Genomic DNA, 25,612 nt, shown 5'->3' on the forward strand with positions numbered 1-25,612 from the left:
TTCCGAGATTCCAAAACGACGCAAACATACCGTTAAACATCTCGTCTGTAAAGCCTTTCTTACATTTTTCGTGATTACAGGGATTTTCAGACCTCGCTTTCGCCTTCACAAACTTTCCAGTAGCAGGAGATACGTATTCTTTGCCTGAAACCCGTTGAGCCTTTCTGTGTGCTCTTTTGGATGTCGAACCCGTGGCCAAGAGACTTTCATTGGAGGAAATGATACCTATAAGATTTACCTCTGCAGGATCATTCTCTTCAGAATTAGCTGAAACTGTCGCATGGGGCTCAGTACTAATATTCACAACCAGCGCTGGTGTCAACTCACTGGGACTTTCAGAGTCACTAGACGGCAGAAACGAAGGATCACCACCACCTTCACTGTTGGACATATCTTCTGGCTCGTCAGATTCATCCAGATACTGCAATCCTTCTTCTGTCTTGAGAATTTTCTTCTGTCGCATTTTTCTGAAAGGCAGGTTTGAATCATATAGAAAACCACTAAGAACTGCTAATCATGAACTGACATCGATTAAATAATGTCACGGCTTAAATATGAGCCCACGTTACTCAAAATCGCGGTTATTTTAATCCCGTGGTGATCGGATTAAAATAACCGTAAAATTTTCAATTCGGATGTCAATAAAACATGCGACTTGACCTAAAAAAAACTTAATTGCGGTTTTCACATTAAAATGATTCTTGCATATTCATAAAGCTCAGACAATTTGCAATAAGATAGACACAAACAAATATTTCCTCCGACAATTTTAAATTTGACCCCGAGGTTGACGTTTTCATGGAATTGCCCTTAGCGAAAGATTAATAAAAGTAAAAATAAGTCAGGCTCAAAATTTCCATATAACCGTAAAATAATCGTAAAATTTCCAATTCTGATGTCAATAAAACATGCGACTTTGACCTAAAAAAAACTTAATTGCGGTTTTCACATTAAAATGATTCTTGCATATTCATAAAGCTCAGACAATTTGCAATAAGATAGACACAAACAAATATTTCCTCCGACAATTTTAAATTTGACCCCGAGGTTGACGTTTTCATAGAATTGCCCTTAGCGAAAGATTAATAAAAGTAAAAATAAGTCAGGCTCCAGGCTCGTGCAGCCCAATTTGGGATTTTTCTCAAAATGAAGGTTGTGTATCCATGGTCAACAATAATCAACATAATCAGTCTGTTTTAACACTAGGCAATATAATCAGTAAGGTAAAACCGGCCTCTCCCCCAACATTATAATGTCCAAAGTACTGGAATCATAAGAATGATAGGCCTAGCTTACGACTGTGGTGGTGGAACAACTTGAAGCTCCGAAAATTGATGAAAATTTCACTAATTAGTGTTTCGAGTTTTCCTTGTTTTTTTGCGGCGTATCTGTAACTTAAATCTTTTCTTCGAAAAGTGACCACAACCAAAGGGCGTATGTTCAGATACGCCCTTTGGTTCTGGTCAGTGTTTTCAGATACGCCCAGGTGCCTATGCTTTAAATCAAAAGTGTGTTAATATACGTCCCTGCAAATGCACCCACTGGATAGTACCCTACTAGATGACTCTTTGGAGCACATTACATCGTTTTCGTAAAAAGTGTCAGATACGCCCTTTGGTTTTGGGCACGACGATATCAAACAATAGGAGTTGCCTGGGAATCATTTGTTCAATTGTCATAGGAGTCTATTGTCAAAGGATAGTCTCAGGTACTCGTTTGACTGACTGTATATCAAACAATAGGAGTTGCCTGAGAATCATTTGTTCAATGGTCATAGGAGTCAATTGTCAAAGGATAGCCTCAGGTACTCGTTTGACTGACCGTATATCAAACAATAGGAGTTGCCTGGGAATCATTTTTTCAATTGTCATAGGGTTCAATTGTCAAAGGATAGTCTCAGGTACTCGTTTGACTGACCATATATCAAATAATAGGAGTTGTCCAGGAATCGTTTGTTCATTTTTCATAGAAATTGTCATAGGAGTCAATTATCAAAGGATAGTCTCGGGTACTCGTTGGACTGACCGTATATCAAACAATAGGAATTGTCCAGGAATCATTTGTTCAATTGCCACAGAAATTGTCAATGGAGTCAATTGTCAAAGGATAGTTTCAGGTACTCGTTTGACTGACCGTATATCAAACAATAGGAATTGTTCAGGAATCATTTGTTCAATTGTCATACAAATTGTCAATGGAGTCAATTGTCAAAGGATAGTCTCACTTTCAGGTACTGGTTTGATTGACCATCAAACAATAGAAATTGTCCAGGAATCATTTGTTCAGTTGTCATAGGAGTCAATTGTCAAAGGATAGTCTCAGGTACTCGTTTGACTGACCGTATACCAAACAATAGGAATTGTCCAGGAATCTTTTTTTCAATTATCATAGGAGTCAATTGTCAAAGGATAGTCTCAGGTACTCGTTTGACTGACCGTATACCAAACAATAGGAATTGTCCAGGAATCTTTTTTTCCAATTGTCATAGGAGTCAATTGTCAAAGGATAGTTTCAGGTACTCGTTTGACTAACCGTGTATCAAACAATAGGAATTGTCCAGGAATCATTTGTTCAATTGTCATAAAAATTGTCAATGGAGTCAATTGTCAAAGGATAGTCTCAGGTACTCGTTTGACTGACCATATATCAAATAATAGGAGTTGTCCAGGAATCGTTTGTTTATTTTTCATAGAAATTGTCATAGGAGTCAATTGTCAAAGGATAGTCTCGGGTACTCGTTGGACTGACCGTATATCAAACAATTGGAATTGTTCAGGAATCATTTGTTCAATTGCCATAGAAATTGTCAATGGAGTCAATTGTCAAAGGATAGTTTCAGGTACTTGTTTGACTGACCGTATATCACACAATAGGAATTGTCCAGGAATCATTTGTTCAATTGTCATACAAATTGTCAATGGAGTCAATTGTCAAAGGATAGTCTCACTTTCAGGTACTGGTTTGATTGACCCTATATCAAACAATAGAAATTGTCCAGGAATCATTTGTTCAGTTGTCATAGGAGTCAATTGTCAAAGGATAGTCTCAGGTACTCGTTTGACTGACCGTATACCAAACAATAGGAATTGTCCAGGAATCTTTTTTCAATTATCAAGGAGTCAATTGTCAAAGGATAGTCTCAGGTACTCGTTTGACTGACCGTATACCAAACAATAGGAATTGTCCAGGAATCTTTTTTTCAATTGTCATAGGAGTCAATTGTCAAAGGATAGTTTCAGGTACTCGTTTGACTAACCGTGTATCAAACAATAGGAATTGTCCAGGAATCATTTGTTCAATTGTCATAAAAATTGTCAATGGAGTCAATTGTTAAAGGATAGTCTCACTTTCAGGTACTCGTTTGATTGACCGTATATCAAACAATAGAAATTGCCCAGAAATCATTTGTTTAATTGTCATAGGAGTCAATTGTCAAAGGATAGTCTCAGGTGCTCTTTTGACTAACCGTATGTCAAAAAATAGGTTTTGTCCAGGAATCTTTTTCAATTGTCATAGGAGTCAATTGTCAAAGGATAGTCTTAGGTACTCATTTGACTAACCGTATATCAAACGATAGGTTTTGTTCAGGAATCATTTATTCAATTGTCAAAGGATAGTCTCAGGTACTCGTTGGACTGACCGTATATCAAACAATTGGAATTGTCCAGGAATCATTTGTTCAATTGCCATATAAATTGTCAATGGAGTCAATTGTCAAAGGATAGTTTCAGGTACTCGTTTGACTAACCGTGTATCGAACAATAGGAATTGTCCAGGAATCATTTGTTCAATTGTCATAAAAATTCTCAATGGAGTCAATTGTCAAAGGATAGTTTCAGGTACTCATTTGACTAACCGTATATCAAACAATAGGTTTTGTCCAGGAATCATTTATTCAATTGTCAAAGGATAGTCTCAGGTACTCGTTGGACTGACCGTATATCAAACAATAGGAATTGTTCAGGAATCATTTGTTCAATTGCCATAGAAATTGTCAATGGAGTCAATTGTCAAAGGATAGTTTCAGGTACTCGTTTGACTAACCGTGTATCAAACAATAGGAGTTGTCCAGGAATCGTTTTTTCATTTGTCATAGAAATTGTCAAAGGATAGTCTCAGGTACTCGTTGGACTGACCGTATATCAAACAATAGGAATTGTCCAGGAATCATTTGTTCAATTGCCATAGAAATTGTCAATGGAGTCAATTGTCAAAGGATAGTTTAAGGTTCTCGTTTGACTGACCGTATATCAAACAATAGGAATTGTCCAGGAATCATTTTTTCCATTGTCATACAAATTGTCAATGGAGTCAATTGTCAAAGGATAGTCTCACTTTCAGGTACTGTTTTCATTGACCCTATATCAAAAAATAGAAATTGTCCAGGAATCATTTGTTCAGTTGTCATAGGAGTCAATTGTCAAAGGATAGTCTCAGGTACTCGTTTGACTGACCGTATACCAAACAATAGAAATTGTCCAGGAATCATTCGTTCAATTGCCATAGAAATTGTTAATGGAGTCAATTGTCAAAGGATAGTTTCAGATACTCGTTTGACTAACCGTGTATCAAACAATAGGAATTGTCCAGGAATCATTTGTTCAATTGCCATAAAAATTGTCAATGAAATCAATTGTCAAAGGATAGTCTCACTTTCAGGTACTCGTTTGATTGACCGTATATAAAACAATAGAAATTTTCCAGGAATCATTTGTTCAATTGTCATAGGAGTCAATTGTCAAAGGATAGTCTCAGGTGCTCGTTTGACTAACCGTATATGAAACAGTAGGTTTTGTCCAGGAATCTTTTTGTAAATTGTCAAAGGATAGTCTTAGGTACTCATTTGAATAACCGTATATTGAACAATAGGTTTTGTCCAGGAATCATTTATTCAATTGTCAAAGGATAGTCTCAGGTACTCGTTTGACTAATATCAAACAATAGGAATTGTCCAGGAATCATTTGTTCAGTTCTCATAGAAATTGTCATAAGAGTCAATTGTCAAAGGATAGTCTCAGGTACTGGCTTGACCGACCGTATATTGAACAATAAGTCGTGAAAGATGTGGTTGAATCCCACATTTAAGGGCTGCAATGAAATGAAGGTTAAAATAGCAAGGTCAAATTTTATGGGTGAAGGATTAAAGATGGAAAAGATTTTTAAGATTATAATGACAATTTTGGCCGTCCATCTGAGGACAAGCGAAAAGCCGGTCATCCCCGAATGGGGTGGGAATAAACCATAAGGATGGATTTAAGGAAAGTGGAATTTCATGGATGGGCAAAGAATGAATCTTCTATAGAGGGGGATAGAGAGTAAATCTGTGGTGGCACCAGTTGGCTTGATGCTGTGTTGATTTATTGTAGTTGTAATACTGTTTCAGACATGGATCAATTTGAAACTTAAGTATTTTATCTCGTTGACTAGTTTGGTAGACAAAAAGCTAGGGACATGATTGGGCGGGTTTAGTAGATCACAAATTTAATACAATTTGATGGAAAACAGGCCTTCCCTCCCCCCTGATTTTCATTGTTCAAACACCTACGTCAAAGCCAAAAGTTAGAAACCAGTTATTGCTTTGAACTTGGTTGGATTTATTACCTATTCAACGCTGTCTTTATAATTTATATGGCCTGCAGATTAAATCATAATTGGTTCCGATGAGAAAAAGCTTTGTAACTGCTTGAGTACGACCTTGTATTTGAAAATATAATTAATTTAGTCGTTCTTTTCTCATTTTGTTGGCTTCTCACAGACGTATATGGAAGTAACAAAATTTGAAAATGTAGTTTTTTACGCCCAAGAAACAGTTTCAAAGTTTGTTACTATTGTTGAATTGATTAGTTTCAGATCTATCAATTCACCAATCCAGAACTGTGATTTTAGTTAGACTTTTCTTCTAAAGAATGATGTAAACTTCCTTAAAAATAGGTTGATCAAATTTTATTTGGATGATGGAAAAGGCTGAATAGCAAAATTGTTGTCTTATGTTTAAAACATTAAAACGGCAGGAAAACAAATCCAAGTCTTGCACAAAGAAGAGACAGTAATCAAGAGTTAGGGTTAGGAGGTTTGACCCACACACCTTTCCCCTTCGAAATATTTTTCCAACTTGCAAAAACGTAATAAAATGCTTTAAAATACATTCCTGTTTCTTTTAAGTTTTTGCCCCCCCCCCGACCTAAATTCTGGATACCCTGCGCAGGGAGCATAAACCCTAAGATAGATGATATAGCTTTGCAATTCTTTTGGTGAAAGTTGAAGTGACAATCTGACTTAGTCATTTGCTTAGTCAGAAGTGTGTTATTGTTATTTGAGGTTTTTATCCCAGCTAAACTAAACACTAATTCGATTTGGTAAATTTGTCGTCCAAATTTTTGGTGGGAGGGGGTGAAGCAAATACTGTAAATTCTGTCCTTCCGTGCTCATTTCAAGAAATTATTCAGCTTTGAAGCTAAAATCACCGTACATTTTATACCCACATCTTTCTGCCCCTAAATAGTATGAACAATTTTTTCATCTGGTATTGCTTTGTTTTTTCTACCTATTATGGGAAGAAAAAGTTAATTGAACTAACAACTCGATTCAGATCTAAGCAGAGCCGTTATTAGGGTTGGTGGTGCCCTGGGAAAAATAAATTACAGCGCCTCTCCTCCCGACTCAAATGTAAGCAAACAAAGCCAAATCAAAGTGAAAATTTTTATCAAAGAAGGCAATCCCCCAGCCGTCTCCCACCAGCTGTGGCGCTTAGGGCTGATGAGCAGACATTTCCAAGGAGAAGGAGGTTCGATAAAAGCGTTATGCTTTGTTGGGGTATTACACATTTTTATGCTTTATTTATATTTTGTTCTTTCAGAGGGAATGGAATTGAAGTTACCCCGTCTTCCTGTTTTCGCCCTTGGTTGATTATTATGTCAAATATTAACTTGAATTTTTTTTCCTAAATTAGTGGCTGTAAAGTCTTCTCTGCTTTACTTAATTTAAATTTTTACTAGCTTGAATAGTAGATCTGTTTACTAGGTGGACAGATAATGAAAGAAACAAGGTCTCATTTTAATTTTTATGCCGATCATCGTGTCTTGGCTGGAAAAAGGTCTGCTTTGGTGGTTTTCCAAGGTTGGCTCGCTCTGTGGACCGGTAAAAGATTGTTTTTTTTATCTCCTTCCTAGTTTTTGCAAGATTATATATAAAACCAAGTATTTTTGCTTGAATAATTTAGTCGTTTATTCAATGCAACTTAAAGATTATTAATTAACAATGACTCCATCATTTGTAAATAAAAATAGCAAGTATCGGTAGTATCGGTAAAAGATTATATCGGCAAGATTATATCGGAAAGATTAGTATCGTTACATTAATAATATGTTGTGTTTTTGATTCCCAGCCTCTTCGCCAGACTCTTGAGTGTTCAAGTTGTATGTTATTCTTTTATACATGTCGGTTACTACCCAAAGATCATCTCTTCGCTGCAAAATAATCCGTTTTGCATGCTTTATAAGCCCGGCCGGCTCGTGGAGCCACTAAACTATTAAAGTTTTTTTTCTCGTTCCTGGCCATTGCAAGATTATTTCTTAAAAATTTCAGCTTTCTTGCTTATTTTTCTTAATGTGATATTGAGTTCATAATTTTTTGGATTGATCAGTGTTCAAGTTTCAAGCATAAAATTTGTGATTGGCCAATCAGGGTCGAGATTTAGCCTTTGGTATAATTTTTTTGGAATAAAGAAGATAGAAATTTAGAACGACAGTTTTTATTGTAACATGAATGTGGCAGAATATGCAAATACATAGTATTGGCAGGCAGTAGTTTGGAACAAATTAGTGATGATACTAAAATGAAATCCTTGTTATTTCAATTTTCTGCTTCTGTAGTACAGGTGAGACATAAAATCGTTTCAGGTTGACTTCTTGCCTTTTCAATCTTCCGACTTTGTAACACAAGTGTGACATTGAAATTAAGCAAAAGGACATGCCATTTATAACCCTTGGCTTTTTTATCGGTGGCTGTGGCTTGGAAAATTGTGTATGCATCGGAACAAAAAAAAAACTTTCCTTTCTTGCAATGTCAAGCCTTTAGATGACGGTACAGTTGTAGACACTCGTCCTTCATTTAATCTAACTACTTTGGCAACTCCCATGAAATCAGCAAAGAAAGTATGAGACCTTTCTCTAAGAGTCTTAACTCCCTCGTGTTGAGTTTTCTTATGAAAACGGTCTTTAAGCGTGATCTTAACATTCAGTATGGTCCATAACAGGGGGTAGGTATTTTTACGAGAGTTAAAACATCACTGACTCTAGGTCCGTCCACTTAAATGTGTTGTCCAGAGGCAGAATATCTTAAGTCTAATTTTTAGGTGCCTTCTTTTCTTAGATGATGCTTTGGCATCGTCCCAAGAAATCCCCAAAGATCATCGATTTCTTTTTTAGTCTTGTCTCAGACTAATCGTATCTAAACGACGTCTCCTGTAATCCCAAAAATATTAAAAGTATAAAAAATATTAAAACTTATTTTAGAGACTGGTTTTGCTAATACATTTTTATTATGGAATTATTTTTTTAACTGAATTTTGTGACATCTTTGCCGGTTGGCATTTTTCTTTTCTCTTTGATGTATCCCTGGACTATGTAAGCTAGTCTGTTGTAAATAGTTTTCCTTCTTCTTTTAAGTATTAAATTGTCATTTCCAAATAAGGTTGTACCTTAGAGCACTTAATCATTTTATTTTAAATAAGCTAAAAAATAAGTTTAAAAAAAAATACAGCCCCAAGAAATGTAAGAAGTTATATTTGTCTTTGGAGATCAACAAATTGTCAATGTTTGACGTTTTAATAACAAAAAGCGTTGTCTAATTTAACTAATTAGTTTTACTTAGCTAGACTGTTTTATCTGTTTTTCCTTCTTCTTCTTCTTAGGCATTAAACTGTCATATCCAGATAAGGCTGTACTTTGGAACACTTGATCATTTCATATTTTGTTGTACATAATGCATCTTATTATTCCAACTGTTGTCTTTTAATTTTTTATGGGCTTAATCAAGTTGGCCTCTGAGCAGTTAAAATTTTTCAGAATGTTTTTCAAATGCTGACATATTAAAAGTTGAATTAAATTACCTGAAACGGGAAAAACTCTAATCCAGGTAAAATTAATAGTTTGAATATTGATAAAAAGTCTGTATTAGTCAATCGTAATTAAAGACTTCGTAGACTGAATGCCTTATAGTTCGATTTCATTTATTAATTTGTTTTGTTTTTGTGTTTTTTTAGGCATACTGGATATGGTCGCCGGAATCAAGACGGTGGACCTATACAGAGAAACAGAGGAGGAGGAGGAGGAGGCTTTAGAGGAAGAGGACGCCACCGAGGAGGTATTGCATCTAATTCCAATACTTAACTGCCAAACTTTTTACCGTGTATGGGTACTAAGCATGCTCTGTATTATGAAGCTTGTAACTTATTCAAACTCAAGGGTTAATTAAGTACATGAATACGAAAATAAGCAAATAATTGATAGATGTGTAGATTTTTTTGCAAAAAATAGCTTTATGGGTCATATCAAACAATCTTACATTCAGCAGCAAATATGCACAATTTATTAAGCTCTGGTAAATACACTATGGAATATATCCTATTTGCAAAGATAAAACTATGTAATTCATCCACTATAACCCAAACGAAAACAATAGCTTTATAATCAGTATATAGATCATGCCATGTACGTCCACTGTAGCGAGGGGAGCTATGGTTTTGGAACCATGAGAATGTAAACAGAATATGAAAACTTGAAATATAGAAACTGAAAAGAAAGGAAAAATGACTCATGAAAAAAGGCGTGTCAGTGAAGGGGAAGGGGGGGGGGGGGGTCAAGCCGTGGACCATGGTGAGGGAAGGAAGGTGACACTAGGGTATATTTGAGGTCATCGTTTGCGATAACCCAAGGCCTGATCGGCTAATTGTAGGGAGTAAAAATTTGTCATATATACTTAAGAAATATAATTTGAAAGTCTACTTAGGAAGTAGAACTATTGCATATTTAACTGAAAATAATGTATGACAGTTTAATATTTGCTAAATATTTTAAGCTTAATGTTATTAGAACTAATGCTAAATACTCAATAACAGGCTGTTTAAAAAGGAGGACTGATGATTTTGTCTTTCAAGTGCCTTGATTAGATTTTTTTTTTTTTTTTTTTTTTTTTTTTTTTTTTTTTTTTTTACTGGCTATCCCTCCTCCATATCATGCTGTGGCATTTGGAGGGGATGTATTTTAATATTTATTATTAAGCTTTTTGTTAATAATTGATAATATATATATATATATATATATATATATATATATATATATATATATATATATATATATATATATAGAATTTACTTAAAAATATTTATATATATAGTTTGTTTGTTTTTTTGTTTTTTTACTGGCTATCCCTCCTCCATATCATGCTGTGGCATTTGGAGGGGATGTATTTTAATATTTATATTAAGCTTTCAAGTGCCTTGATTAGATTTTTTTTTTTTTTTTTTTTTTTTTTTTTTTTTTTTTTTTTTTTTAGGATTTCGAAGTTAGTTCTGTAGACATTACAAATAATTTTTCTTGGACATTAATTATTTATCAATAAGCTAATCTTTTTAATAAGTTTAGCTTGCCATATTTGTCAGTCAAATCTTTTATTCTCTTATTGACCTTTAGATGCCCCGATATATTCCCAGCAAACTAAACAGATTGCCTCAAAAATTACCAAACAGCTTTTAAGGATAAGTTTTCAATAATTTGAATGAATAGAATTAAAAGAAAAGGTCTTAAAACTTGTCTTTGAATTAGGAAAATTAAATTGAAAGTAACATCCGACTAAATTGAACAAAATTTATGCTAATAATTTGGTTACGTCTAAGTCAGGGTTTTTAGAAGGGCTAAGCTATAGAATTCGTTAAATGAGAATTTTAAAAACAGTACTTAAAGTGAATTTAAAAGGCTGTTGAAGAATGAATTGTTTTCTAAATATGATTTTAATGATTAATGTAGCAGGATGCATAGTTGATAGATTAAATTGGTATTAAATCATTAAATGTATTGGTTTATTACTATTGAGGTATATTAAGGAAGGAGTTGAGTGTGGAGTATTAAGGAGTGGTAGCAGGGTATATGATATTGTAGTTGTTTTATTTTTAAACCCCTTTTGAGATTAATGTTTTTTTTTTTTTTTTTTTTTTTTTTTTTTTTTTTTTTTTTTTGGCTATCCCTCCTCCATATCATGTTGTGGCATTTGGAGGGGATGTATTTTAATATTTATATTAAGCTTTTTGTTAATAATTGATATATATATATATATATATATATATATATATATATATATATATATATATATATATATATATATATATATATATATATATATATATATATATGTATATTAGGGTGGTCCTTACCAAATTGGCACGGTCTGAAATGATTTCATTCTGATTATAATTGAATAATAAACAAACATTTTAGCATTATTTTCAGTTTCAGAGGTTCCTACCATAACTATTAGGAATGTATAAGTGAACTTTGATAAAAAAAAAAAAAACAACGCACAATAATGCCGCTTAATTAAATAATATCAAGAATGACTGTTGAGTTGCTGTACACGAAACAGAAAAAAAGTGATTGGCAATAGCGTCCAGCAATAGTAATATTATCCAGTCACTTAAATTGTCAATCTATACAGTTCACATATGGACTTCAGACTGGTCCATCAGTGTTTTCTTGGTTCGATCACTGTAGCGCTGTCGGTACTCCTTGACAACTAGCAACAGGAACTGTTTCTGTTCTTCAGACGTCGTGTGCAGTTTGTTATAGTCATCCATCAGTGCAACACCACGTTCGACAATGTCATTGAATACCCTCATGCTTTGCACTATATTTTTAACTGCCTGGTAGTCTTCGTCAGCTGACCACAAATCAATGTTCTTAGTTAGGAATGATGAAGGCAGTCCGGTAATGCTGAAGAATCTGTTGGTATTCTGCGTGACAAAGTTTTCTAACTTCTTTTCCCCCAGTGTCAACGGGTCCACTGTTATTCTCTTCAGAGGGTGCTCTGCTCCTGATGTTTGCAGAGCCGTAACCATATGATATTTGGTGTCATTTGATATGTCGTCGTCAAAGAAGGCGATGGCCACCAATTCTTCTGATAAGTACCGTAGATGTCTTATTATTTTGTTCATGGCAGTTTTTGATGTCGATTCTGATATGTTCTTGTAGCTGTAGACGTCCTTGAGAAGTTGGAGGTCAATGCGAGGGGCTGATGGTGCTGACAATGCCTGAAACCGTGCGTTCACGTAGATGATCACAGTGAATTGACAAATATCAGCAAGAGCCTTTTCTTGCTTTTTCATGAGTTTGAACTGACTTTTGAACATCCAGATCTTTAGCGCCTTTGCCATCCACCTTGCTTGATGTAGCCCAGCTGGAGCTCTGAAGGAGATTCCCTTAGATGACGTACCACCGAGGAACATGATTGTCAAGTCTAAAAGTTCATGGTAATCAATACCGGGTTGATACGCTAGTGTCTGCATCTCAGCAAATGCTATTATATCTGTGACGACATGTGAAACAACTGTAAACACGCACTCGTCTGATGAAGCTGTCTGAAAGTCTGCTCTGTCAATAAACTGCCTGGTGTTCTTAAACCGGTTGAAAATTGTTATATCTGGGCCTTTGCTAGGACCAAGGCAATCAAGAACCACTGCTTGTAAGACTATTTCTAAGATATGAAGTCGACAAGCAAACCAAAGCATGTCAGATGATGATTCCAGTGTCACTCTCTTTCCTCTTGTTTTTCTTTCTTGCCTCTCCCTCTCAATTCTTATGTCAATTCTTATGTCAGGTATTCTGTCTTTTTCTGAGATGATGCTCTTTTTCTTTCTAAAACCTTGTCGACACTGCCACTGCCATGGCGTCCTGGTTCCCGCTGCGCTAACAGAAACTCACGGTCTTTTTGCATACGTATCATCTCCATTGCGTTAGCGTGGGCACTGTCAAACAAAACGTCCAAGCCCACTTTCCACTCTTCTTCCTTCTTTTTCAGTGTCTCAGAACGCTTAGCTTTGTTCTCTTTATTTCTCTTCAGGTTGTCATACTTGTTAAAGAGACACTGAATTTTGTTTACCACATGTTTCTTGAGCCTCGTTGGAATTTATGCCTTTGCCCAACTACAAGAACGTCATTTGCTGTGGAATGTGCCGCTTCACAGACTATCTTGTTCATCCTTGCTTTTAGTGATAGAATAGCGCCACGACCTCCTTCTTCGACGGTATTTTTGTTGAAATCCGAGTGTCTGACAATTGCCCGATGAGCCATATGTCTGTTTCACTTCTTGTAGTTGGTTTTAATATTGCATCAGTACTGTCACTTGTACAAACCATCAGTCCATGCTGTCACTCATTGCTGTGTCAGTGTCAGTCTGTCTGCTCCAAAGTATCAGATTAATAAGACTGCCTGTATCAGTGTGAAGCATAATTAATAAATTGTAGTTCATAAAACTAATAAAAACTTGAAATTTGCATTTTCACTCACATTGCATACAACAAAAATGGCATCTTGTATTGAAATGCGTTGTGGGAGGCCTAAGATAAATAAGTCCAACAGTTCAGAAAGCTACCATGCTGTACTATAGTGTAATGTTGACTGTTGAAAAGTTGAAAACTGTGCAAGACATACAGCATTGAGCAATGAGCATGCAGTAACCAAAAATTTTAACATCTGGTAGGGACTCCTTAATGTCAATATATTAGGCTCTTCTGTGGGATTCTGTGGTATTTTAACAATAGAAACAAGAAGATTAGGGGGTGCCTGCTGAAGAAATCCTACTTTGAATAATATATTGATCAGTGTGGTTTTTCATAGTACTAACAACAACAAAATTACAATAGTAATTAACTTTACAAGGAAGAAAAAACGATTTCTAAGAATATATACATATTTACTTATTTATTTAATATCAAATATTAACAAAAAAGCGTAACATAAATACATTTCCTCCAAATGCCACAGCATGATATGGAGAAGGGGTAGCCAGTAAAAAAAAACTTAACATCAACTTGAGAAGGGATTTAAAAACAAAACACAACTACAGCATCATATACCCTGCTACCACTCGCTTAATAACTCCTTGCTTAACACACCTCAATAAAAATAAAACACTACATTTAATGATTTAATACCAATTTTATCTATCAACTATGCATCCTATTATATTAACTATTAAAATAATATTTAGAAAAACAATTCATTCTTCAACAGCGTTTTAAATTCACTTAAATTACTATTTTCAAAATTCTTATTTAACGAATTCTATACCTTAGGAATATCATTTTCATTAAAGCGCAAATCATTGCGTAGGAGTATTTGAGCGATGGTAGTCTCATTTGCTGTAATTTCTGATCATTAAAAATTGGTCTGGACTATGGATTTTGGTTTACGGTTGTTTAGGGTTGAATTTATAATTTGTAGTAACATCTGTTTTTTTTTGTTTCTTTTTTCTCTGCGCTGTCTACTTATGTCAAATTACGTTGGTTTTAGGTTTTATTTATTCATTCATTCTAAAATCCTGTTTATCGTATTAATTTTTTCTACTCATATTGGGTTTTAATTTTGCTCTTAAATTTTCTTTTGAAAACTTCGACAAGTTGACAAATAAAAGAAGACTCATTTGCTTTTTTTTTATGAGTAACTTAATTGATGTTTTATTCTTAGGTCCAAGATATGAACCGCAAATATTTGAGGTTCATTTTTTTTGCATTTTTTTTTTATGAGTAACTTAATTGATGTTTATTCTTAGGTCCAAGACATGAACCGCAAATATTTGAAGGAAGAGTCAATAGACAACGCTCAACGTTTCGTCCCAGACCTACGCCTGTGGCTCATCCGAAGCCTTATGCTCATGAAATCCCAAGAAACTGGAATTATATGCCGATACAGCCTGTCCACTTTACTCCGCCTCCTGTATGTATATGATTAATTTCTTTTCGTTTTCATTTTAATTCATTACTTAATTAAGGTGGTTCTAATATTTGTAAAAAAAGCACTACCAGCGAAGATTTGAGCTTGTAAATAGAAACAGGTGCTTGAGCTTAAATGCTGCTATAGACTACTATTATTAATGTTATTATTATTGTTCCGGGGAGAATCACAAAACTGAGTCGATGCTCAGATCACAAATTTCTTGCCCCCCCCCCCCATTCCCTTCCAAAAAAATTATATGATGTAGCATCTATAGACGAGGGCCTGTTGAAGCCCTTCGGGCGGATATTTTAAGATCCCTTGCCTATTTCTTTTTCCCCTCTGTAGAAAGATCTTCCTTGGTATTGTCAAGGTGTCAATAATTGTTTTTCTCAAATCAAGAACCGCATCAGCCAGGTTCAGGCGGAATCGGGCTGCCAACAATAGTCCCTGAAAAGACAGGGGAAAGTTATCTATCAATCCCCAGCCATCAGCAGCAGGCGACAGTTGGTCCTCAGAATCGGTAATAGAAAAGTCATTCTTTCTTTCGCCATGGATTGTTCAGAGAGATCTGATTGTGCCAGGTCGGGGCTCCATATTCCATTGGGGATTGACTGCCCCCGGCCATGATTTTGGCAGCCATTACTGGCCTTAGTTACCTGGTAACTGAGCTTGCACCTAGAACGACTCTCGTCCTGGTCTCCTGGTAACGATCTTTCCCAGTAGCTATGAGATTTGAGGCATTATTTTCTGTCGCGGTTCCTTGCTACCTTATATGAAAGAATTAGTCTGGGAAAAAAAATAAGACAAAAGTAAGCTGTCACAGATGTGTTAAGAATTCTGCCAAGAATGGATTGTTAAGAATGTTAAGAAATTATTGTGTTAAGAATGGATCACACCAATCGATGATTACACAATTACTTGCCGTTTTCGGCAGAGCCCTCTACCGTTTTTATGTATTAACAAATGATGCGCGACATAATCTTGCAAATCAGTGCATTAAACGCTCAAAATTAGTGGAACCTGCAATAAAGATGAGGCGCGTTTTTCCTTTGTATGATACAAATTGACAGTTTTTTTTTTGATTTTTTGTTTAATTCATCAAAAAATGTTTTCTAAAAAAAAATCTATGAAAAGTAAAAGTAGAAATACAGTCATAATTAATTGAGCTTAAACGAATAGTAACTACCATGAATAGATTAACAAACCTAAAATAGTCAGAAATTGCCCCAGATTAAAATGGGGTTTGCCCTTGCCCGTTTTATAAAACGATAAGTATTCCGAACAGTGTGCTTTTGTTTATCTTGACCTCAAGCGAAACAAACAACAAAAAAGTCGAAGTGATGGTCATCCTTACAAGAAAGGGAAAAAAACGCAATAATTTCTTAGAATAAATCCATTTATGACTTTTTATTTCATTTAGCTGTTTTTAAAGCAACCTTTTTTCACTATTTTTGTTTCGATTCCATTTTGATGAAAAGTATAGAAAATTGCTTCTCAAATAAAGCTTCCAAAACGTCAGCTAGTAATTTAAAGTAATATGTTCAGTTTGCTTAAGCAACATTTTAAGCAATAAATGATTTGTCAATTAATTGTCTATAAAATTGAAAGAAATGGATTTAAAAGTAATAAATTTTGCGAATTTAGTGTATATTAAACTACTTAAACTAAATAATTTTTTTTCAAATATATCGTATACAAAAAAGTGAAATTGTATACAAAAAAGGGCTATAAAAAAAGTGAATGCAAAAAAAGATGCTCGATTAAAAAAAGAAAAAGTGTCAAAATAAATTTTGTTTCCAGTAAAGCACAGATGACGTCTTAGCCTATAGAGTCCGCTTATCTTCATGCACTAGCTCGCTTTGATGTCTCGTACTTCAGGAAATCACTCGCTTTTGAAATTTTAAATGACGCTATCAACTCGACCCAAAAAAAAGCGATCTAGAGTATTTTGGAAGAAGTCTGCTTGACTCTAATAACATTCTCATTGAATTTGAGCGGATCGGAATGTAGCAGGATCGACAAAGCAGCGTAAGGCTATAAAAATATGTCCTTTTGTCCCCTTGGCCCAAAATTCTTGTCCCATAGCCTACAAGTGGAACGGAGTACTTTCGTAGCCTCTGTAAAATGTCATTCTCTTTTCTCATTTACCCAAGGTACTTGTCTGTAAGTTTCTGGCTAATTCGGAAAAAGAAAAATACCCGCTTTGTCGCTAAAAATTCGGTGATATTCGAAAAATTCGATGGGGTTTCACTTGATTTTAACTAGTCCTTAACTGAAAGTATCAAAATGCAAAAAATGTAGCCATTTGGAGACTAACTTTGACGTAAAGAAAAGGAGGGGGCAGTAGCCCTTCTCAGCTCAGAGATAATTCCAGTTCATTTTAAGTTTTAATGCCACTCTTTACTTTGAATTTGAAAAAATTGACTTGAAGTTTTATTTTACTATCAGAAAAAAAGAGCTTTCTTCATGCGTTACTTGTCTCCTTAAAGTTAATATTACGAATAGGTTGATTGATCGGTTCGTTTCACATATCATTCTTCATATGGAGAGGTCGGTTAGCTCACCGAGAATTGGCAGGTTTCTCTTTTGCTTTAGCGAAGCAATATAGTTAAAATAATTATAGGCAATAAATATAGAAGTGTGACCTTATGTACTCAAACCATTTTCTAATTTTCTTCTTATTCTTAAGCTTTTAAATTTCCTTCTTCATATTTCCTTCTCTTTTCTTCTTACTTTTCTTGCTTCAAGTTCTTTTCCGTTTATTTTTTTGATTTTTTAGGCTTTAATAGTGTTCCGTGCTTCAAAATGACGAGTCTTGTTTTAAAAAATGTAAGTTGTAAAAAGTAATTTCTTAAGCTTCCCCACTGTTGGGGGTTGAGAAAATGACTCCTTAAGATATAGTTAGAGATATGATTTGTAGTTCCAGTTTTCAAAATGCATCATTGAGAGGGAAACAACAATTAAAATATGTTTTCATCCATAAACTTGGTCTATATCTAAAATATGTTATTGATGTCTAGATCTAAATTATGAATAATTAGGGTTTTGGTAATTCATCCAGAGACATTGATTGACTGACCAAGTATTGACATTCTTTTTGCTCAGCAATCTAAAATCAAATTGGAAAATATCTGTGTTTTGCCTTAATTGTTGCAAAATTTTTTTTATTCGTATATTTCGAAATATGTTCAGTATTTTTTTTTTAGATGGGCCACATGCGACCTGTGAGCGGAACACATCTGTTCAAGATCAATGGTACAGCTCAAAATTGCCTTAAAAAATAATTTGTCTTCAGATAATAAGAGTAAAGAAATAAAATATGGTAGAAAAGGGTTTCTCAATTCTTGCGTTTATCTTAACCTTCTCTTTAGATGTTTATACTTTTTGTCACGACTTATTGCATTTTGTCTTTTATTTTATATGTTATTTCTCTAAAAACCTTGATGAAGCTAATGACTTTACATGGTCTGTTATGGTCATCAGTATACGTTAGATTGTCCATTATTATTAGAGAAATATACTACGAAAAGTTCCCAGCACTTTTGGTTCAACTTACACCTGTGAACAGGGTCGTATACAGAATTTTATTTTCACAGAGGGGGGGTCAAAAATCTTTAACAAACGCATCACAAATTTGTTTATATTCATTTTTGTTACGTTTTTACGAGTCGGACAAACATTTCGGGGTGGGTTCAAACCCCCTCCCCCCTGGATAAGGCCTAGCCTGCGAATAATTTTTACGAAAAGTAAATCTTTCAAATATAACGGACGCTAACGTGCAACACCAATTATGATGTCCAAATGCCACTCTAGTAAAATCCATATTACCTTGGATCCCGTATCCCTCTTCCCCGACATCTTGAGGTTTTTTGTTGGATTTTGTATGTTTGTATGTAACTTGCCAATCTTTAGAGGTGTTCCCCTTCTCTCTGTCACTCATGTCACTCACCTCCTCCTCCTATCCCTCCGAAATAAATTGCTGTCACATGCCTACCACTCGTTTATAGCAATTCTGTGCTGTATTTTTAAACATTTTTTTAATCATTCGCCTCGGGTTTTTCTTCTTTTGTAATTTGTTGATATTTCGATGCATTTTATAGCCAATTTTTGACCCTATGAATCCGCCGCGATATTATGAAGGTCCACCAATAAGCAACTATAGAATGCTCAGCAATGACCAAATGACAAGATCCGTGTCTAGCAACCCCAGGGATCGAAAACATGTGGACAATGTAAGTTTATACTTCTTTTATTTAAACTATCTTTTATTTACATTATATAAAGTCATATCTTCTATATATTTATTTATTTTATTTAATAAATATTGATTGAATTATATTAAATACATTTTAAACTTTTTTAATTTTGTTAGAAAAAAAGGGGAGACATACCAGTGTTACTCATAAAAAAAAATATGCTATTTTCATTGTTGAACAGGATAGGGATTGTATTTTACCAGGTAAAGGCATTTGACAATGGCGGTTTCAATGGTGTTGACATTGTTGACAATATGTCACAATCTTGACAATGGTGGTTTCAGTGGTGTTGACATTGTTGACAATTTGTGACAATGGTGTTGGTATGTTGACAATAGTGGTTTCAATGATGTTCTTTTTTATTTCAGTCTGACGCCACTTTAAAGTGTTTCGGTCTCTTTAGAAATTCTGAAAAAAAAAACTTCTCGTGATTACAATTACTGTTCGTTTGAATCTGAATTTAATTAATAATTCAGTAAGGCGATACACCATCTTGCCCGCTATCATTTACATACTGCTCAAAATCAGTCTTAAACCGATTATAATAACAAACAAACCCGATTATAATCAGGCGGGTCTGTTGTTCTCTCCAGAAATGAAGAATAATTTGATTAGTCTTAGAAAAATCCACAAATAAACCACTGAAATTAAAACTATTTAACTCGTGACAATTTCTATTTTACTCTTTGATTCCGCTTAAGGCCCAATCACAGTGAGACTTTACTAATACTGAAATTTAGCTAGTACTAATTTTTTATAGGATTTTATTGTTGGCTAAAAAATTCATTAAAAAAATAATGATTTGCTCAAACTAGCGGTAGCTAAATCTTGATATTAGTACATCCCCAAACTGACAGTGCTGATCATTTGGTATAGTAAATGATCGGAAAGAAAATGCAGTATCTTTATATGCCTAAATTCATGTATATATTGAGTTTTTTTCTTTTAGTATTTCAGCCTTCAGGAAGTGGATTATTATCCTTCAGTTTTTTCGTACATAATTAAATTGCTACACTGCCTAAACTATTATACTGTGGGTTTTACGCTTTTTTTGCTCTGAAAAATAAGCGAAATTAATCGACTTAAAGGTGTCAAAATTATGCAGGATAATTTCAGAACCATGAGAATGGGCAAAGAAATGTGACATGGTAACGAGAATATGAGTGCCGTAGGCCTGAGCTCCCGACCGTAACGAGCGGAGGCAGGGGATTTCTAGCAATTTTCGCGAGCAGCGAAGGCTCCTCTCTTGACAAGGGATGAAGGCCCGAGGGTCAATGGGAGGCCCCCAAAAACCAACAAAGCCACCTTATTTGCTACTATATATGTACGCTATTTATGCTTAATAAATCTAATACGTGGTTAAATGGATCTAGTAAAAGCAGTAGAAGATAGGATAAGAAGACATATTTAAAATGCGTGTTTATTTGTGTGTTTTGAATAAAGAGTCTTGAAGTTTTTCGACAATAATTGTTTAATTTCTTAATTTATTTTTTTTAATTTAAATAAAGTAAAATTTTAGAATAATTGCAATTGGATTTTAGTAAAAAAAAAAGTAAATTTTAGAATAATTGTAGTTAATTTTATTAGTTTGGTTTGGTTAAGTTTTTATTTGATTTATTATAAAATTTAATAAAATTTCTAATTCTGTTAAAATCATAATTCTTTAAGTTCTTATCTTAAATTAGTTAAGTTCTATATTCTTAGATTATAATTCTTTAAGTTCTTGATGTATTTCGGGAAATGGTGGGCGTGAAAGGGGTTTTATTTCCCTTCCAATCACTTTCGACTATTAAAAAGGGCACAAGCCACTCCAATATCCAATTGAATGAGCTCTTTTCGAAGTTTCTACGACAACTTCTTCGATACGAAGTGCCCTGCTCTAAAGGAAAAAAATAATAAAAAAAACCCTTGCCCTGAGGGTTGTGGGGGAGTGTCCTCCTCAAAAATATATTTTCTACCTGGAAATCAACTACGCTGAACAAAATGGCTATCTCAAAATTTTGATTGGATGTGTTTGGGGAAATGAATTGGCGTGAGGGGGGGGGTGCTAGTTGCCCTCCAATCACTTTTGACTATTAAAAAGGACACTAGCCACTCCAATTTCCAATCGAATGAGCCATTTTCGAAGTTTCTACGACAACTCATTCGATACGAAGTGCCCTGGTCTAAGACCACGAAAAAAATAAATAATACATTGTGCCCACATCGTTCTTTACTAGCGCTATAGCGGTAGCGCTATTGCGCTGCCTATGATTAAATTACTACATTGCCTAAACTATTATACTTTGGGTTTTACGCTTTTTTGCTCTGAAAAATAAGCGAAATTAATCGACTTAAAGGTGTCAAAATTTATGCAGGATAATTTCAGAACCATGAGAATGGACAAAGAAGTGTGACATGGTAACGAACATATGAGGGCCGTAGGCGTGAGGTAACGACCGTAACGAGTGGAGGCATGGGATTTCTAGCAATTTTCGCGAGCAGCGAAGGCTCCTTCCTTGACAAGGAATGAAGGCCCGAGGGTAAATGGGAGGCCCCCAAAACCCAAAAAAGCGACTTTATTTGCTACTATATATGTACGCTATTTATGCTTAATAAATCTAATACATAGTTAAATGGATCTAGTAAAAGCAGTAGAAGATAGGATAAGAAGACATAAAATTTGTTTTCTCTGGTACTTACAAAAGAGTATAGTCTATGTATATTTTTAACTCGTTTTACTATTTTTATGCTTATCGTCTGAAAGACTCTAAAGCTATATTCTTTTTCTCAAAAAAAAAAAAAAAAAAAAAAAAAAAAAAAAAAACTTCAGGGCCTCGTTAAGGACTTCACTGCTTTCAGCTGGCGGTATCCGCACCGGTGCGCTAGCCGACAGCGCTTAGGACCCTTGGTGATTAATTTGCTTTTAGCAATAATTTGTGTGCAGGAATCATTTTGTTTTGTTATGTGTTAAAGCAAATGATGATATCAATGACCAGTCGTCATAATTAAATTGCCTATTGTTCAAAGTAATTGTTCAAAAGTAAGTGACTTGCATGATATATTTGAAGGTAGAGAAAGATCATGGTTGCGTGTTAAATTTAGATCAAATTAGGTTGCCAGTGACCTATAAAAACAAAATAAGACATAAATAAATAGAATCTGGCACGCAAGATGGCCGAATATATTTCTCAAAAATGAAAGAAGTGCTTCCTTTATTGACACTAAAAAAAGAGCGTAAGTGGGCGTTCAGACGCCGGATTCTGTCTCAGACTCTGTCCAAGTTTCCTGCTCAGAATGGTTGGAAGTACAAGATATTTTCAGAAACAGTAAATTCACAATCATAATTGTCACCTAAATAGGTGTTTTCAGTTCTAACAATATGGCGTGATAGTTACTAGTTTCAGCTTTCAACCATTCAGAGCGGAAAACTCGAACCAAGTATGAGACGGAATCCAGCGTCGGAACGCCACTTAAGTGGATTGGATCGGTTTTGGCTTCTTAAAAGACGAGACTTAAAATAGACATAATGAACAATTTTAGGCTATAGTTCTGATCAGATTTTTCTTCTTCTTTTTTAGTATATAGGCTTCTTCTTGTTTCAGATCTTTCTTCTTCTTTTTTAGGCTATAGTTATTATCAGATTTTTCTTCTTCTTTTTTAGTATATAGGCTTCTTCTTTTTTTAGATTTTTCTTCTTCTTTTTTAGGCTATAGTTCTGATCAGATTTTTTTTCTTCTTTTTTAGTATATAGTTCTGATCAGATTTTTCTTCTTCTTTTTTAGTATATAGGCTTCTTCTTGTTTTAGATTTTTCTTCTTCTTTTTTAGGCTATAGTTCTTATCAGATTTTTCTTCTTCTTTTTTAGTATATAGACTTCTTCTTGTTTTAGATCTTTCTTCTTCTTTTTTAGGCTATAGTTCTGATAAGATTTTTTTTCTTCTTTTTTAGTATATAGACTTCTTCTTGTTTTAGATTTTTCTTCTTCTTTTTTAGGCTATAGTTCTGATCAGATTTTTCTTCTTCTTTTTTAGTATATAGGCTTCTTCTTGTTTTAGATTTTTCTTCTTCTTTTTTAGGCTATAGTTCTAATCAGATTTTTCTTCTTCTTTTTTAGTATATAGGCTTCTTCCTGTTTTAGATTTTTCTTCTTCTTTTTTAGGCTATAGTTATTATCAGATTTTTCTTCTTCTTTTTTAGTATATAGTCTTCTTCTTGTTTTAGATTTTTCTTCTTCTTTTTTAGGCTATAGTTCTGATCAGATTTTTTTTCTTCTTTTTTAGGCTATAGTTCTGATCAGATTTTTCTTCTTCTTTTTTAGTATATAGGCTTCTTCTTGTTTTAGATTTTTCTTCTTCTTTTTTAGGCTATAGTTCTGATCAGATTTTTCTTCTTCTTTTTTAGTATATAGGCTTCTTCTTGTTTTAGATCTTTCTTCTTCTTTTTTAGGCTGTAGTTCTTATCAGATTTTTCTTCTTCTTTTTTAGTATATATGCTTCTTCTTGTTTTAGATCTTTCTTATTCTTTTTTATTCTATATTTATGATAAGATTTTTCTTCTTCTTTTTTAGTCTATAGTTCTGATCAGATTTTTCTTCTTCTTTTTTAGTATGATCGATCAGTTGATGAGTTTCTTCGCCGCACGCACGACCGAAGCCGGCATGACCGAAGAGATGTCCACAAGCAACGTGAGAGGGGCCGAGGTGATGATCGCAGGAAGACAAAAGCGCGTGACCGGAGCAGTAGCTACAGCAGCCGAAGCAGCAGCAGTCGAAGCCGAAGTCGTGACAGGCGAAGGAGAAGATAAATCTTTTGTTTAAAATATGTGCATTTTAATTTGTAGCAGTATGAATGTTTAGTGTTTTAGTACAAAGTAAATATTCAACCATCTTAGTCATAAAAGACGTTTCTCAAGGAACCTTAAGTTTTGTTTTTGAAGCCACCTGGAGTCCCCATATAAAATAGCCCTTACTCTGCTTGCAATTTTGTAGTATGTCTAAGGGTATTTCAATGCCACTTTTTTTAGAAAACAATTTTTCATAATCCGTATCCTCTAGCATGTTTCTGCTAAAAAATCATTCATTGTTATCATTTATTTTGACTTAAGATTTCTTAATTATTTCCTGTTGACGAATTTACGCCATCGTTCGACCTAAAGCCTAATTCAAAACAAGTGCTAATCGACTGCAAGCTTTGGGGATAAGGACTCGAAAATATATAATAGAAAAGTATCTATATATATAATATAAATATATAATAGAAAAGTATCTATAAATTAAATATATATAAAAGAAATATATAAAATAGAAATATATTTCTATTAAAAGTATCTCTAATACTTTTCAATATACATTATATTGAAGAAACAAAAAATATGTAGATTAGAGTATAAAAAAATTTATCAACATGCTTTAGATATGTTCTGCTTTGATGATCAGTGGGAAATAAGTAAATCTAATTTACGTATTTACTTAATTTACTAGTAAGAAAAAAATCTAATTTTGAAATAAACGATTGCTGTGGATAAACTTTATCAAAAATAAGTAATTAGGGTGTGCATATTAAGGGAAACAATTTTTCTTTGGTTGTTTGAAAAGAATATTCGCAGAATTAGCCATCTCATTGGCACATTGCTTTTTTTTAAGGGATGGGTAGATTGATTTTTGACCTCCCTTCTTAGCCCCAAATGTATGTGTCGATAAGCCTCAAGTTTTGGCAATGGACATTTTAATGAAGCATCATATCCATCCTAAGATATGGCTTTCTTTTAATTTTGGTCATCACGGCCAAAGATCAGAAACGGACTCTTTGATTTAAGATCAATGGGTTCTGCTGTTACATTTTTAGTTAATGATAGTAGGAGGTTTTGAAATGGCATCAATTCTTGGGAATTAGGAGGGGGAGGGTGTATTTTCAAAACCTGGGGGGGGGAGATTTTTTTCAAATTTTTTAATGAAAACATCAATAGAGCTATTTTCAATGAAAACACCAAAAACGTTATTGTTCAAAATTTGGACTTCATTGGTGTGAAACTACGGAACATGAGCATATTAAAGACACAATTTTCCAGGAGATGACTATAGGTATATCCGAGGCTAAAATGCAATAAGAAAATGCAGATTAGAAGTATCAAAGTGTCTTTGACAGGGGGATACGCGATAAGTGTGATAACTGTATCGCTATAGCAACGGCATACTACGTCTCCAAGATTGCACTGCTAATAGATTCTTATCTTCTGAGATTAAAAGCTCTTGAAGTTTAAGCATATTTAACAAGCTTAAAAAGAATATTCAAGTGCCTCAGTTTTTATTGAAGGTTTGAATTTCGGAACAGGCCATTCACAAGGAAGCCAGTTTCTACTCGACTTAAGCTGCACTGCGTACGGATGAATAAA

The 25,612-nt window shown here is 34.2% G+C and overlaps 1 protein-coding gene across 1 annotated transcript in view; it reads left to right on the top strand.

Annotated features, from left to right (window-relative positions):
- Nucleotides 1–25,108, top strand: part of Ythdc1 (YTH domain containing 1) — a 74,515-nt gene extending 49,407 nt beyond the window's left edge. The window contains exons 8-11 of the mRNA XM_089101488.1: nucleotides 9,263–9,363; nucleotides 14,821–14,984; nucleotides 19,085–19,216; nucleotides 23,828–25,108. Of these exons, the coding sequence (XP_088957614.1) occupies nucleotides 9,263–9,363; nucleotides 14,821–14,984; nucleotides 19,085–19,216; nucleotides 23,828–24,025 (595 nt within the window). The 3' untranslated portion in view covers nucleotides 24,026–25,108. The remainder of the gene's footprint in view (nucleotides 1–9,262; nucleotides 9,364–14,820; nucleotides 14,985–19,084; nucleotides 19,217–23,827) is intronic.
- The last annotated feature ends 504 nt before the right edge of the window (nucleotides 25,109–25,612 follow it).

Source organism: Artemia sp. Qi Xiang Cuo, chromosome 15, assembly GCF_049724085.1.
Source record: "Artemia sp. Qi Xiang Cuo chromosome 15, ASM4972408v1, whole genome shotgun sequence".
Classification (NCBI taxonomy): Eukaryota; Metazoa; Arthropoda; class Branchiopoda; order Anostraca; family Artemiidae; genus Artemia; species Artemia sp. Qi Xiang Cuo.